Source organism: Serinus canaria, chromosome 9, assembly GCF_022539315.1.
Source record: "Serinus canaria isolate serCan28SL12 chromosome 9, serCan2020, whole genome shotgun sequence".
In the NCBI taxonomy this organism is placed as follows: Eukaryota; Metazoa; Chordata; class Aves; order Passeriformes; family Fringillidae; genus Serinus; species Serinus canaria.
In genome coordinates this window covers 10,103,932-10,118,959 of record NC_066323.1, presented here as the reverse complement: position 1 = coordinate 10,118,959, position 15,028 = coordinate 10,103,932, and the positions used below count along the sequence as shown (strand labels likewise).

At 43.2% G+C, this 15,028-nt stretch overlaps 1 protein-coding gene across 6 annotated transcripts in view; it reads right to left on the bottom strand.

The window, feature by feature from the left end:
- LPP (LIM domain containing preferred translocation partner in lipoma) overlaps positions 1–15,028 on the bottom strand; it is a 333,154-nt gene that overhangs the window by 126,571 nt on the left and 191,555 nt on the right. For all 6 annotated transcript variants that reach the window (XM_050978157.1, XM_030227018.2, XM_050978158.1 and 3 more), the window contains one exon: positions 2,502–3,176. In XM_050978157.1, the coding sequence (XP_050834114.1) occupies positions 2,502–3,176 (675 nt within the window). The remainder of the gene's footprint in view (positions 1–2,501; positions 3,177–15,028) is intronic.

Sequence of the window (15,028 nt, the reverse complement as noted above, 5' to 3'; positions counted from 1 at the left end):
CTCATTGTTTTCAGTAGGCTTTAAGAATCAGTACAGATTATTTGCTGTTCCCATACCAATCCAGATTTATTTTGGATCAGCAACGACTTCAACATGATTAGTACACAGCAAAAAAACCAGAGCTACAGTGTCATGAACCTCTTCCTAGCCAGAATGCCAAATAAAAATCTTTTTTTACCCTTTAAAAACATGAAAAAAATTTAATGAAAAAGTTTTCCTCTCACAGTGATGGATCATGGTATATGGTAGAATTAAGGACCATGAACTTTTAATCTGAGATGGATTTGCTACAACATCCTTAATAATTTGCACACAAACTGTGTTCAAGATTAGACATGCACTTTTCTGAATACATTTAGAAATTGTTTGATATTTTAAAACCATTCCCTCACAAGAAGAAAAATTCCTAAAGGTCATCTTACATTTTATATGATATGTATTAATGCTTCTTACCCCTTCTGTTTCTTTAACTGAAAGGTCTCAAATCAACCTTGAAAAGACAAAACACAACCAAATGCAGAATCATGTGTGTGTGTGCTGGAAAAGTTGTTAAAATTTACATGCTAGCCAAATCAAATTACAGTGACAATTCTTCCTAACAGATATATGACTCTGACAAAGTTTTTTTTTTTCCCCTTTTAAAAAAATTAATTCCCAAAGTCGATTTTATGAATGAGTTATTCTGCAAAGGAAGAGAACAGCATGTGGTAAGGCTGGACAACAGGGCTTTAAAGGCAAAGCCTGCCACCAATACGGTATGGAAGATTTGTAAGCTCAGAAGTGAAACAGGTAAGAAAACAGCTATTTAGCAGGTTGGTAGAGAAAGAAAGTTTCTGCAGGGGTTTATCATCGAACAGATGATAGTCTGTTCTGCGGAAGAATTGAAATTATTTTTATAGAGATACTTATGAAGTATTTCTGCCTATGTATTTGCAAATGCCACGTGCACACACACCAACATGTATATACAAATATATATAGGCATACATGAAACCCCCAACTTAAGCTAAATTAAATTGTCCCTCCAGCTTTGTAATGCAAATGAGACTACCAGGCTTGTGCTGTTTGTGGTTTGAGATGATTTGCGTTTCCATAGAGATGCTGACTGAACTACAATTTTAAAATTTTTTTATATATATAAGCCTACTTGTATCTATAAAAGTCTAAATATTGATCTGCTATACCTCAGCATTTCCTCAGTGACTCCACTGGAACCACAACCATTTACACCAGTTAAAGCTATGTGCAAATTTTGTGTCTTTCACTACTTTTCAATCTAAGCTCTATACCAAGTACCTGCAGAGTTGAGAGTTTATTGCTTCTCTCCCTGCTTCAAAGGTTCTTGACAAGGAAGGGGAAGAAAAGAGAAAAAGCAGTTTCCTAGCTGCTTGTAGATAATATTTCAAAGACTCCTGTAATTCCTTGCCCTCTCTAAACTGCCTTGAGAAACATCTTTGCCTTTTAAAGTTCCCACTGTCAGGAAACCTGGAAATTAGGGAAGACCACCTGTGTGCTGTTAGAGAAGGGAAATGATAATGAACAGGCTTTCTGTTACGTATCGGAAGCTTTTTCTCCTTTCCCTGTGAGCACCCACAAACTCAAGAGCACGGATGTGCTCAGACGTGCCAAGGTGGGCCTGGGCAGCAACAGCATCATTGCTTCCCTACCTGACCATTTGCAGAACCTCAGCTCGTCATACACAATGAGGGCCCAACAAAGCTAAAACACCTCCCAGAGCCACATTAGAGATGGCCATCAGCAGAAGTGACAAAAGTCAGGCAGGATCAGCTTGGGCAGAGAAACCAGGCAGATCCACTTTAACTTTCTATTTCAAACTGACTTCACTTTACGAGGTCCAGGCACTTGTTGAAGTGGATGGGGGCCAAGCGATGTACCAACATCGGAGAGGAAAACCAGAGCCGAGCTCTGTGGGGACTCATTTCCATGTGGTTTCAGTGAAAAGTGATCTTTGAACAGCGACACACCAGAGGACAACCTCCACAATCACTCTGAACCACAATCAAAATCAGCCTCTCGTGTACCTCCCGTCTGCCTGAGGACAGGGAGGATTAATTGTTGACCAGGGATGTCCAAAAATACATGAAGCAGCTTACACCCAGTCTCTCACTTCATCTTGGGAGTGCCCAGAAGAAAAGCTTCCTGTTGAGCGATGCCTTACAGAGGCATGGCCAGGGAGCTCCTTGGGCAACAGCATGTCACAGGGACAAAGCCTCCTTCCCTCTGTGGGATGACACCATGCTTCCACATGTGACACCATCTTACTACTTGAGGCTGACAGTTTTTCTAAGCCCCTGCAGAAGCTCTTTTCAAAGCAGATGAGAGTTCCCTATTCCCAGCTTTAAAGAAGCCATATGTAGGAAGATCTGCACCACACCTCTGATACCACCACCTTAACCCCCACCACCTTTCAGGGAGTGTCCCAGGCCACGTTCAGCCATGTGGCTCTCCCAGGAATGTCAGTGACCACTGGCATCTCTTACCTTCTGCTGCAGGGCGGGCGGCTGCGGGGCCAGCACTGGGTCAGTGATGTAGGTCTTCTTTGTGCCCGGTGGCTGGTAGAGCCCAGGGGGAGCCTGGCCCATGGCATTACTCGCAGGATACGCCGGCTCGGCCTTCCAGGAGCTCTGCGGCACGTAGGGCGCCTCGGAGCCGTTCCTGCCGCCGTAGCCCCCGTAGTAGGGGTCCTGGTAGCGGCCCTGCGGGGGCGCGTACCCGTAGGCAGGCTCGGCAGGCCGGCCGGGTGGAGGGCCGTAGCCATAGCCGGGCCCCTGGGGCTGCGGCACTCCGTACTGAGGGGCGGCGGGCTGGCGGGACGGCGCAGCGGCGTAGGCCTGGCCGGGCCCCAGGCTGCCGTAGTGCCCGGGCTGCGGGCTGGGCGGCTGGTAGTGCGGGCTGGGCTGCGCCGTCCTCACCTGCACGTTGAAGGCCGGGCGGCTCGGCGTGGAGGCCGTGGCGTAGGAGGCCGGCACCGGCTGCGGCTTCAGGGTGCCAACGGGAGTGACCGGGATGGGCGCTGGCTGCCCCGGGCCCTTGGCAGTGGACTTCTTGGTGGCGGTGAGGGGAGGCTGGTTGGGGATGATCATCCGCTTGTGGCCAGTGACAGGAGTGGACACGGATGGGGTGGTGGCAACGGAACTGCTTGAGGTCCCAGAGCCCTGGAGAGCAAGGAGAGAGACACAGGGTCAGCAGAAGAAGCCACTTGGGCACTGGGTCAAGCAATGAGGGTGGAAATGGGGGCTTACAGAAACAACTGTGCAGCAACTCAAACTGCTTAGGAAAGCAAGAATAACCTAGGGCCACACGTTGTAGAATGGTTATAGCAACCTTCCCCTTCTCTGACAGAACAGGGACGGCACCGCAGCAGCAGAGCAGAACTGCCGTGCATGGCATTTCATCTCTCCTTGGAGGCTTCTCCTCCGCCTCCAAGTAAACAAACAAATTAAAAAATGATACACGCAAGAAAAAAAGGGAGACTCGCCAGAGGATAATTAGGGAAAACCCCATGCATTCCTGTGAAAATGAGTCTGTTTTGAAAAAGAGAGAAAATGAGATTATAGTCTCTATGGAGACATGAAATTCCTTGGGTCCCTTGATCACTTGTAGGGTTCTGCCCCAATACAGGAGCTCTTTTAACTGTGCAGGAGGCAGCAGATTGAGATAGCCTGCAAGCAGGTCCCAGGATGTAAGAATGAACTCCGATCAAAGCAAGTCACTGCGGTGTCCCTACCCTGGCTGCACTGGTTGAACACCTGGGGTGACCCCAGAAAAGTTAAATGCTACACATGCTTCATTAAAGGGCAGAAAGTGGGTCAGGATTTCCAAGAGCTTCAAAAGTTAGCTCCTACCATGGCAGCCATGTAACCCTGCACCAGTGCCCCAGGCACAGCAATGCTGGGGCAGCCAGTGAAGAGGATCACAGCAAATGCTGCCACTTCCTGCAATTTGGCCACAGAATGAAGCTTTGTTGCAGTGACGCTGTCTAACAGGCATCATACATCCTTCAGTCTAGTGTACTTGTTTGTCTGGCTTACCTCACATTTAAATGTTCAAAAACACCAGTGTGAAAAGACATCTTTGTTAAAGGGCTAACAATGTGAAAGCTTCTGAAGAACACTGACCAACACTCTTTATGTCTGTTCACTACATCAGAGAAGAGTAAACTTGAATTTCTAGAGTTTAGGATTAGGTAAATTTTCTTGTTTATCTATTTTCCTTTATTCTAAAAGAGTACTTGAATTTTATGCCTTCTATGGAGAAACGCATAAAAGTTGAAGAAGACACGCACTTTGACAGCACTTAACACCATAGTTATATGAGGTTATATCTCATTCAAACGTCCTGTACCAGGCTTGATCTCATCCATGATCTGCTTGATAATCTACAAGTTCACAGCAGCCCACAGGTAGACCAGCTCAGCCTTTACCCATGCTTATGTGCACTCTAAGGCATGTGACACCTTTAAAAGACCAACCTTGTATTTGTCCCCAGGTGTTCCTGTTTATGCAGGCACCCTGACCTCCACCTCCTGCTCCACCACCCTCTTGCTGGGGAGGGCATGGTGAGGACTCTTTGGGACAGGCACAGGCTGCACTGGGGCCAGAGAAATCCTGTGCCTGGTCAGCAGGTGGCGGCAATTAATTGCTGCCAAACCACCCGGGGGGGCTGGGGGAACTTCAGCCACCTTGAGCCTCCAAGACTTCCAAACTCATCCTCTGTACGGGGTGGGAGAAACTCATCCTCTGTACAGGGTGGCTGTGTCCTCCAACATTTGGTAACCACCTCACACAAAGGAAAAAAAGGTAAGTGCAAGCCACTCAGTTTCTAGTGCGCAGCCAACAAGCAAGTCTACCCAAGGGATAAGGAAGCTCCACCACCCAACTGGCAGCTCTTCCCTGGTAATGTGCAAATACTTTTTTGCTGATGCACTGGTAAAGACTTTAGTCCTGCAATCACACCTTCAGGGCAAACCTCCCACAAGGAAACACTATAAATCAGCAAAAAACCCCAGGCAAATAAGAGCATCAGTCTGTTCTGAGAGGCGTGAAAGGTGTGTATTCAGAAGTGGGGAATAATAAGGCAGCAAACTTCTGCTGGAGGAAAAACACCTCAATGTATTCACACCCTGACCTTGCTAACAGATCCATGACAAGGCAGCACATAGACAGACTGAAGAGATTTTCAAACTGAGAGCAAGGAAGAGCTGAAGCATGTCTCAGTTGAACTGCAAGGGCAGAGACAGGTTAAGGGTCTGTAGCCCTCCATTAATACTGCCTGATTCTTCTACTTCTAAAACACCTGAAGGGAAGCTGGCACTCCTCCATCCCTGCATCAGAAAACAACTGCACCAGCACTCATTGCTAGCAAGAAAACTTGCTTTCTGTCAGAATTGTTCTCCCATGTCAGATTGGCATTTATGCGTGGGAGTGACAAAAACTTTCCCATTTCCTCACCTATTTTATTCTTGTAAAATATAGTAGTTTGTCCACTTACTGTAATGGGATGAAAGATCCACAAAGCAGTAGTGTGTAATTACCACCAGAAAAGCATTTTTCTCTTCCGTGTGAAGAGGTAGAATGTAGATAATGTTATAAAGGCAATGGCCTGTCTGGGGGGAGGGAAAAGACCAAACCAAAACAACATAAGTGAGCCCTGTTCATCACATTCTGTATTTCTGAATGCAGACTCTGGAAGCAGGTCATGACAGATGCTACTAAAGCCCTTCTGATCATATCTCAAGAACTGGGGGACTTCAATCTTACATATAAACATCCACATAACACTTCACTTCACTGATGCCACTCTCCTGTCTGGAATGGAATACAGCTTAAGAGTGAATGATAAACCCTTCTTCCAAAAAACCCCCAAACTCTCACAATCTGCAGACCAGTACTGAGCAGCTCCTGTGTTTGACACTACAAAGAGGATGAGCTGCAAGTATCCCCTCCTGCACCAGAATCCAGTGAAGGAAGGTGGCAATTTGGGGAAGCAGAGCCCAAAGTTTGCTATCAATTCCACAGCAAAGGCCCAAGCGAACAAGTACCGGCTGCATTGTGGCATCTAACCACAGGCTGCCTTGAGGAGGAGGAAGTTTGCATCAGTAGGAGTCCCCAGAGGCGCCCTGCGTGACTCATTCTGAATTCCTCTGAGGGCACTGGGCAAGAGTGTGATGAAAGCTGGGGTTTATGGGGGGAGGTGTAAGGTAGGCTGATGTGGTGTAGTAGAGAAATGGGACAGGCTACAGGGAATTTGACACTACTGGAGCATTGATGATTTATGAGGATACAAGTCGGTTGTAGCTCTTGTGCAAGGGCACAGGTGAGGTATCACCATAAATCCTCTGCCCTTTGCCTGAAAGAGAGAAGGGTGGCCACAGTCCAGCCATGCACTCAGATATCACCCCAGGCTTAAACCTTAAGATTACTAATGGATGAAGAAAAATCTTTATAAATGAACAGTAACTGAGGACAAGATTCCTGCTCTGAGGACAGGAATGTGTGGAATGAAGAGAAAAGGGTATTCAGATACTACTAGAAGAAAGATTTCAACAGCTGTTTGGAAGGCACTAGGAGGACAGGAGGCATGGATGAGGCTGTAAAGATGCCAGGTAGATGGAGTAATAAACAGAAGGCTGGAAGGGGCTATCTGTATCACTGGGTACAGTCTAACAAAACAGATGACTGTCACAAATGTTTCACCCAAGTGAATCCATAGAACTTCCACCAACACAACCAGGTAGATTAATCTGAAAGCACATCAAAGAGACTGCTCAGACACATGAAAACAAGTAGAAACAGAAGAAAGAAAAAAGAGAAAGACAAAGAGTGAATTCATAGGAGCACAGGCATCCCTTTCTCCAGCAGCTCCTGGACAGCTCATTTCAAAACCATACTGCATTTGCAAGTGATTATCGCAGTCAAACACACTCTCCGACATCCTCTGAGGGCTGTTTTCAGAGGAAGACAGGCTTTCCTCTGCTTGCCATGCCCTGATGAAACTGTCTGACACACTTCGCAAGTGCAAATTAAAACCACGCTACTTACCATCAACCCCTTCTTGCAAATTCATATTTGCAAAGAGAGTAAACTAGAAACCCCAGGTGTTGATAACATAGAGCCGTTGAGAGAAACTAGAGTAGGAAGGAGTTAAATTCAGAACCTCATCTACCACAAGCGTTATAATACAAATCTTTTTTTTTTTTTTAATGGGAAAGCACAAGAGCCTTGTTTAAACACAGATGGAAGTACCTAAATGTACTGCCTCTTCTACAAATGAATTATCCAGCAGTTCAAGTAAAGGTGAACCAATACTGACAAAATCAAGTAAAACTCAACCAACTCAACCAAATGTGGGAGGAAAAAACCCCAAAACTTTTAAAAAAGTTTAGCTATATAACCATGAGGGGAATTGTTTTGCTTGGTAAATCTTGCCTTGTCTTTTTAAACACAGGGGAGGTTTATAAATGTTTTCAAGAGTTTCTTGTACCAACCATCACAGGGAAAGTCTATGGCAATGTGATAAAGCCACACTGTCCAAGGGATCTGACTGTCAGAGCTGCATGTCTGGATTCAAAGCTACCCTGGTGGGGAAACCCAAAATCCTGAGTAGCTTTGATTCTTCATCCTGTAGAAATTATTGACATAGATCTTAAATTAAATTCGATGTACATCTACAACTAAAAAGTCATTGCATAGGTACTAGGGATGAAACCTGTTGTTCTACAGAAATTAACCTATTATTCTTTACCATTTGTCAGGGTTAAATCTTAAAAAGAGTACAGAAAAATCACAGCCTACAGCATAAGCATGATTCTCTATGACCAGCTGGAATCCATATGAAAAGGACTTCATTCTTTTACTTTGCACATTTGTAGAATTATTTTTATAGAATCCCTTCAGTTACTCAAGTTTCAGAGACTGAATCAAAAATGCCAATACAAAGTTTATCACATTCTATTCAATCCTCCAGACATTTTTTCATAAAGGTACAGTTGAACAGCTTTAGCCCTTTAGCTGTCAAATTATTACATACAAAGATTACTCCAGCTCAGTGATTTTCAACCTCCATACTCGGCAGCCCCCGAATGTTCTTCAGAAGAGACAAGCTCCTTTATGGAGAAAGTTAATCTATTGACAATAAACATGGGTTTTTCAGTTACCTTTCATTGAATTCTTCTTAGTTACCTTAGGAGTGATCCATGGACTCCCAGGGTTTGCAGAGCAGAGGTTGAGAACCACAGCTCTAGCTGGGGCTGCCTTTTTTGGGCATTTCAATCACTAATTACTCCAGGAAAGGAATGAAACAACTCTTCTTCCTCGAAAGGCAGAAACCTGGCAACTACCGGTGGGCTGAACCCAAGATGTGGCGTTCTCAGGGGGCTGCCAGTTCAATGGGCCACTGCAGCATCTCTCCTCCTAACTCAGCCCCTCTCCTGCATGGTCCACTGACACAAGCTGGGCTGAAACACAGGGCTAGCTCGGGCCACCTGAAATCCTTTAAGTAGCACTCAAAGGTGGTGGAAGTTGGAGGCCTGGATGGGAAGGGCAGCAAACGGTAAAAAATCAACTTGGCTTTTCCTATCACCAATGATGGGCATTCACCCTGGTAGCTGGAGGTGCTTAAAGCTCTCTCTCTCTGAAATGTACCTCCACAGGGTCATTTATTCCATTCTAATATTGAAGCCTAAAACAGGGGAGATGAATCATCCACTGGGGGAATCTACTTCTCTCCGCTGACTGTATAAGAAGCATAAAAACAGGCAAGACAAGTCACTGAATATTTAGACAGCACAAGTTAGTAGAGACAAATTCCACAATAAGCAGGTAATTTTGATGTGACTGTAAAAAGCAGAGATCCCTTTTCCCTGCATTAAGTGCTCTGCCACTCAAGCTCAGCTACAGCAGTACACCAAAGGGATTTATTTCTGAGTGCCAGCAGCTCAGACAATCCGCCAGGATCCTGCTGCACCCTGTAGCCAAGGCATGACCAAGAGGTTGTGTTGCAAGTTTATTTCTAGTGTATGAAGGGGGCTGGCATGAATGGGACACCCTTCCCCACCTCCTCTTCCACATCTGCACTGAACAGTGGCTCCTGCTGGAACTGGAGCTGCTGCTTTTCCAGGAGCAGCATCTGGACTGAGCCTCCCTTCTGCCTGAGGTAGCAAACCTCAGCTCCCCCTCAGTATGGGAAAGTTGGAGGCCCCAGTGAAAAATAAGATACTCTGCTTTGAAACCTAGGTCTTTAGGTACCTGAAAATGTGAACAGGGATTTTAGGGGGTTTCCTGATGTGCAGACACCTCCACCTCCTGCTGACTTCAAATTCTGTATTTGAACAAGCTGCTTAGCCAGTGATAATGTATAGCCAAGTTCCCCTGAACCTGTCTGAACTTTTTTCTGTCTGAAATAACATCTGAGTGCAAATGAGAAATCTGGCCTCCCATTTGAGACCTGCAGATGCCTGGAGTCCTGGTAGAGCTCCATCTGGGCTGCTTCATGTCCGAGATCCTGAGTGGATGGACTGCTCCCATTTAGCATACCTGATGCATTTTCAATATACAGCATTCCCTGGCCTTCTTTATAAGGTCCAGACAGTCCAAGCACACTGAGGACACATCTTTACAATCCTGCACTGCTGCTATGCCGTGCACACAGCTCAGTTGCTAACACAGATTTCTTTTAAGTGTCAAAATGTCCTTAGAACCCAATCCAAAGGTTTGAAGTCTGGTCCAAACTTTAAACCCCTCAGCCAAAACACGTTTATAATCAGATGAAGTTTTTCTTTACGCTTGCTTCATTCTCTCATTTCTAGTTTACAGCTGACAAGCGAGTGTCACGGATGTATGGACTGTGCATGGATCAGCAGCTACACTCAGACTTTGCAGATGTGAGATTCGATTTGCTGGCTTGATCACCAGAAGCTATCAAGGTATTCAAACAGACTGCTCCCAGGCATTACACCAAAAGAAGAAGAGGAGAAATCTAATAAAGTGTTCATCTCTGATTCTCAAATGAAGAGAATACCTTGTGAATGCCACAAAGTGTTACAAGAACACAACTGCTGCTGAGCTTTGATCTGTTTTCCAGCTGCTACCACAGGTGGAAAAGGAGTCAACATACTTGTTAATGTTTCTGTCCATAACCTTTTTGTACTCTTTGTGATGGCCCAGCCCGAAACCATGGGAGATGGTACACAGAAGAAAAGGTGCTAAGAGTTGACCTCCAATATTTTATCATGGAAAACAGCCTTTCACAACTGACGCGTGCAGTTACAGACACACATCTTGGTTCAGCTTTCAGTGCGGGTGTAAAGCGTTTTAGGCAATCTGGGTTTCCACTTTGCAACACTCCATTAATTCCAAAGAGTCTGAACACATCTGAAAAATTTGGTCTCCAAAACACAACAGTGTTATGCCAGGGAAGAATTTCCTTCTCAGTTTCATATTTACTTTTTTGTTTACCTAATACTATCGCTATGATGACTACTCTGAGCTTTTTATTTGCTTTTCCTTTTCTGATGACTGATCATCTGGTATTTATGAGAAGGACTCTTTGAGAGACCAGTTTTAAAAGATGTGCAAACAATTGACCTAAATACTTTTAATGCTGGTGGACAGTCAAGGTCCATAATTCTAGCTTAATTCATTGAAAGGGTTACTTATTATTTAAACTCTTCTACTTAAGCAATTCAACTTGACCCCTTCAAATGCAGTAGTAACTTTATCTACAAGAATATCAGATATCAGCATGAGACATAACTGTCAAAAAGTTACAGAAGATTCCAGTCAAGAGAAGTTAAACCTTTTATGAATTCATCTTGGGATATTTCTGTAATTTCCCACTCTTATCACTGAAATGACATTATTTGCACCCATCTGGACCTGAGGACCATGCAATGGCAGCCCCTTGCACAGATTTAATCAGTGGCACATAGACTCAGCAGTAAATTACATAAAGAGCTGTAAAAAGGCACCACATCTCTTTGGCCACACCAAAAGGCAGAACTACTGAGGACAATCCCAGAAGCAAAGACCACAAAAAAACCAGCACTGCACCATGTGAAGACAAGTCATCACATGCATCAAGCATTGAAACAGCTCCTTGAGGAACACCTCCTCCAAGTCTTAGCAATGCAGGAATGTCCAAAACATTTCCATTCACCAAACTGGGCCCTTCTAATGGGCTGAACAAATTCCCTTGCCTAGTTTAGGCAAATATTGCTAAGCCTGACAATGGGGAAGCCCCCACCCCCCTATAAATAAGTAATTTGGGTAAGGAGAGTATTTTTATGACTTTTGCTATTACTAAGCTAGTAAAACTTAAAGTATCATAATTACAGCACGCATAGACTTTTTTTCCTTCCTTTTATAACTTACTATTTGTAATGGAAAAGAAGTTCCTGTGCATGACAAATATGGGCAGGTTTGAGGGTTATACCACTATCCATGGATCTGCATCATGATTTAAAAAAGTGGATTAAGAAGGTATAATGGAAGATGCATGAGTGAGGGAAGAGGTCTGCACCTGTGAGTGACAGGACAAAATTCCACATACATGTAGTCCTTTGGAGAAGTCTTCTACAATTTATATGGAAAAGTTATAATTTTCTATTGTATGTTGAATAAGACACAAAGAAGAATGCAAAACCACTATAAAAACTTCTCATTTCCTACTAAATTGCAAAGGAGTTTTAGAGTGTTTATAAAGCAGACAACTTTTCTTCCTTTATTAATTCTAGAGAACACTAAAAAAGTGTGCATATGCACGCATAAAATAATAGGAAATACATATGCGCCCAGACACTACTTGGTTTACTTTGTGTTACTTATTTGTTTACGATTCCATTTATTTGCTGCATTGCATTTATAACGTATTATCTTTTCGAATTCCAAAACTTTATTAAACCAGATTTAAAACATTTTCCTACCAGAAGGCATAAACATTTCTGAATGTTAGTATTGTCTCTATTTCCTGTGAAAACCATGTGTTTTCATTCTTCTTTTCCCCACATTTTAAAGACTGTGCAAATAGCAGTGCAGAAGAGCAGAAGCATCAGTGAACAATTCTGTGTTCATACAACATCTGCTTTCTTATGGTTCACTTGAGATCCAGAGCCCACTGTCATCTGCCAGTATTTTTAGTGGGCTACAAAATGGTTCAAGTTAATAAGTTGAGAGGTTAGCATGAGAAAAAATAAACTGTATAGCCACACCAAAAAAATAAGCGTCTAACAACAACAAAAAAAAACCCACCAAAAAATAAAACCAAAAAACCCCATAAAAGACAGTCATATGTGACAGAGAGGTTATTTTCCTATTAGATTCAGTGTACACCTTTCCAAAAGGCTGATGAGCTCCAGCAACAGGTCAAATTTAACAGTTTTCCCAGATGGCTCCTTCTGGGAAGTGGAGTGGAACATTCCCTCATTTATCCGTCTGCCTGGGTTATCACCACTGCCCGAAATACCTTAATCTTTCCACAGTATCACAGACTCCAAGCACGACGTTGAGAAATCTGATTGGAAAGGTTTTCTTCCACCTGCTGTAGCTTTTAAAATTAGTCTCCAGGTATATAAATACATACACCAAGATACACAGAAACCCCCTGCAGCAATTCTAGTCAAAACACCAGGGCAGTACTATAACCAGTCAGCAAGAACGAAAGAGAGAGCATTAATTTATAGCACAAGCAAAAAAGCCATCTGTACCACAGAAATACTTGGGTATGAAACAATACAGAAAGTTAAGATTATTTTTAAATTCAAGTGTTAACTCAGAGTAATCACTGTTTCTGCACTATTTTCCTCTTCTCATAGAACATATAATTACATTAAATGTATGGTAAATAAAGTGTTTACTCAAATAACACACTGATAAAAATTTAGATTCACAACAGTATCACTGTAAAAAGCCTGTGTAAAGGAATGTCAAATCCATTGCCTCACCAGGCTTCGTTCTGTTGCAAATGGCATTATAAATTAATCTAGTTTTCCTAAATATGCCTTGAGGAAACAAGACCACAAATAGCCATTGTAAGCTTTAATATAAAAAACCCACCAAAAAATATGAAAGAACAAACAAAACCCTTCTCTTCATTCTTAACCAGAATGAAAGAGCTGTGTTCTCAATGACTGATACTGATGACTAGGCTATATAGTTTGCAAAAAAGAAAAAGTCAACCTTTTTTGATACAGCTAAGTACTATATTCTAGTTTAATACCAGGCTTTCTCCTTTACCATGCTCCAATCTGCTCAATGAGTTTTAGGAAGGAAAAAAAAAAAGTTCCTAAACTTCATCACTAATGACCTAATGAGCCCAATTAAGTTATGATTTGTGATTTCTCCCATTTACACTGCTCTTGGATCAAAATAACAACCCAAAACATTTTCTCCATGGCTTGTTGACTGGGTTATCCCAGTCACAGCTTACAGCTAAAATACTCTTCCATAACCCTCAGTGCCTGAATTACATTTTTTAAAAGTGCTTTATATCAAGCCAGATTCTGATCTCGGGAACAGTGGTGCCAGCTCAAGTGTGTCTATTGACTCCAGCAGATTTACTCCAAACATGCTGGCTGCTGCAGATCTGGATTTGGCCTTCTACTGCCTCTGCATTCACTGTGTTTGTCTCCCCACGGGGAACACAGTGGAGGTTTCTATGCAAACAGTAATGAATCCTACCAATGTAACCTTCTCCAGGTACTAATTGTCCAGCTTTGCCAAAACTCAACACGCTGGAGATCTTGGCAATTCATCCTGCTGTAGCCGGAATGAAAGCAAATGAAACTTCTAATTGAGATTACATACAGCCTGAACTGGACTAAACCTCAGCACCTCCAAGGACTCAGCTCAGCCTGTCCCAGCAGCAGCACTTCCAGCTGTGCACCCTGATCTGTGCACCCAGCCACAAACCCTTCTGCATGAGGAATTGAACCCAAGCGTGCTAATTCCAAACAAACAGACGTATTCTCCCTCTCTCCTCACTTCTTTCCTTGTGGTGGATGTATAAATGAATACTGATGGCTACTGCGACTTGCAGGCAAACTGATTTTGACATTTTTAACTCCAGAATTTGAAACAGTGACTTTCTAGCTCTGGGGCAGGAGTACTAAATGCTAAAAACCTTTGGGACTGGGAAGTATTAATTTTAAATCTGAGATCTTGGCTTCAACAATGTTTCTAACAAGGGCTCAAACCTCTCCAAAAGTCAGCAGTGGATGCCCAAAAACTGCAACACATTTTGGATCCAAAATGGAGTTTTGTGGCTTTAATTCTCTTTTGTCACAGATCAAATTAGGCTCCAGTCTTGAACTTGAGAGGAGTGAGGAGAATTCAGGTCTAGGTCTGAATTTACCATGGGATTAAATCATATTTAATTTCTAATTTGCAGAGTAACCCATTTCTCTTTTTTTTCTCTTTTGCGGTTTATGATGTATTTGTATTTTAAGAAAAAAATTATGCACAGAAAAACATCCTGGCATCACAAGTCATCAACAAATCTTTTTTCCATAACAACCCACAAAAATTCACTGCAGGACCCAATTGTTGAAACACAAAGCAATGACATTCTATAAGCTTTCAGAAGTATCATTCTAACCCTTGTGGACTCGATGAATTCTCTAAATGAGTCACTGGCCTCTCAATGGAATTGTCAAAACTTAGGTTAAGCCAGGTTAATTCCCTTCCCCCTTTAATTTAGAAGTCCAGCTGCAGCGCGTGGCTTTCCAGTGAAAAGGTCTAAATGCAGAACCCATTCACCCTGAACAGGAAATCTCAGAAGGCCCAAAGCTAATTTTTTTCCTAAAAGCTAGAGATAAGCCACACTTACGGGAAAAAAATGTAATTTCTGATGCCTCATGGGCCATGTGATGTAAAAATCAATATTCCTCTTACACAGCACAAATAATTTTCTGCTGAAGGTTAAAGGATCATGGTTGAAGCTACTATGGTTGGGGAGGGAAAAAGGGCAGCTGTGAGGATTGGGGGATGAGGAGAGCAGAGACTTTAACTGGAGC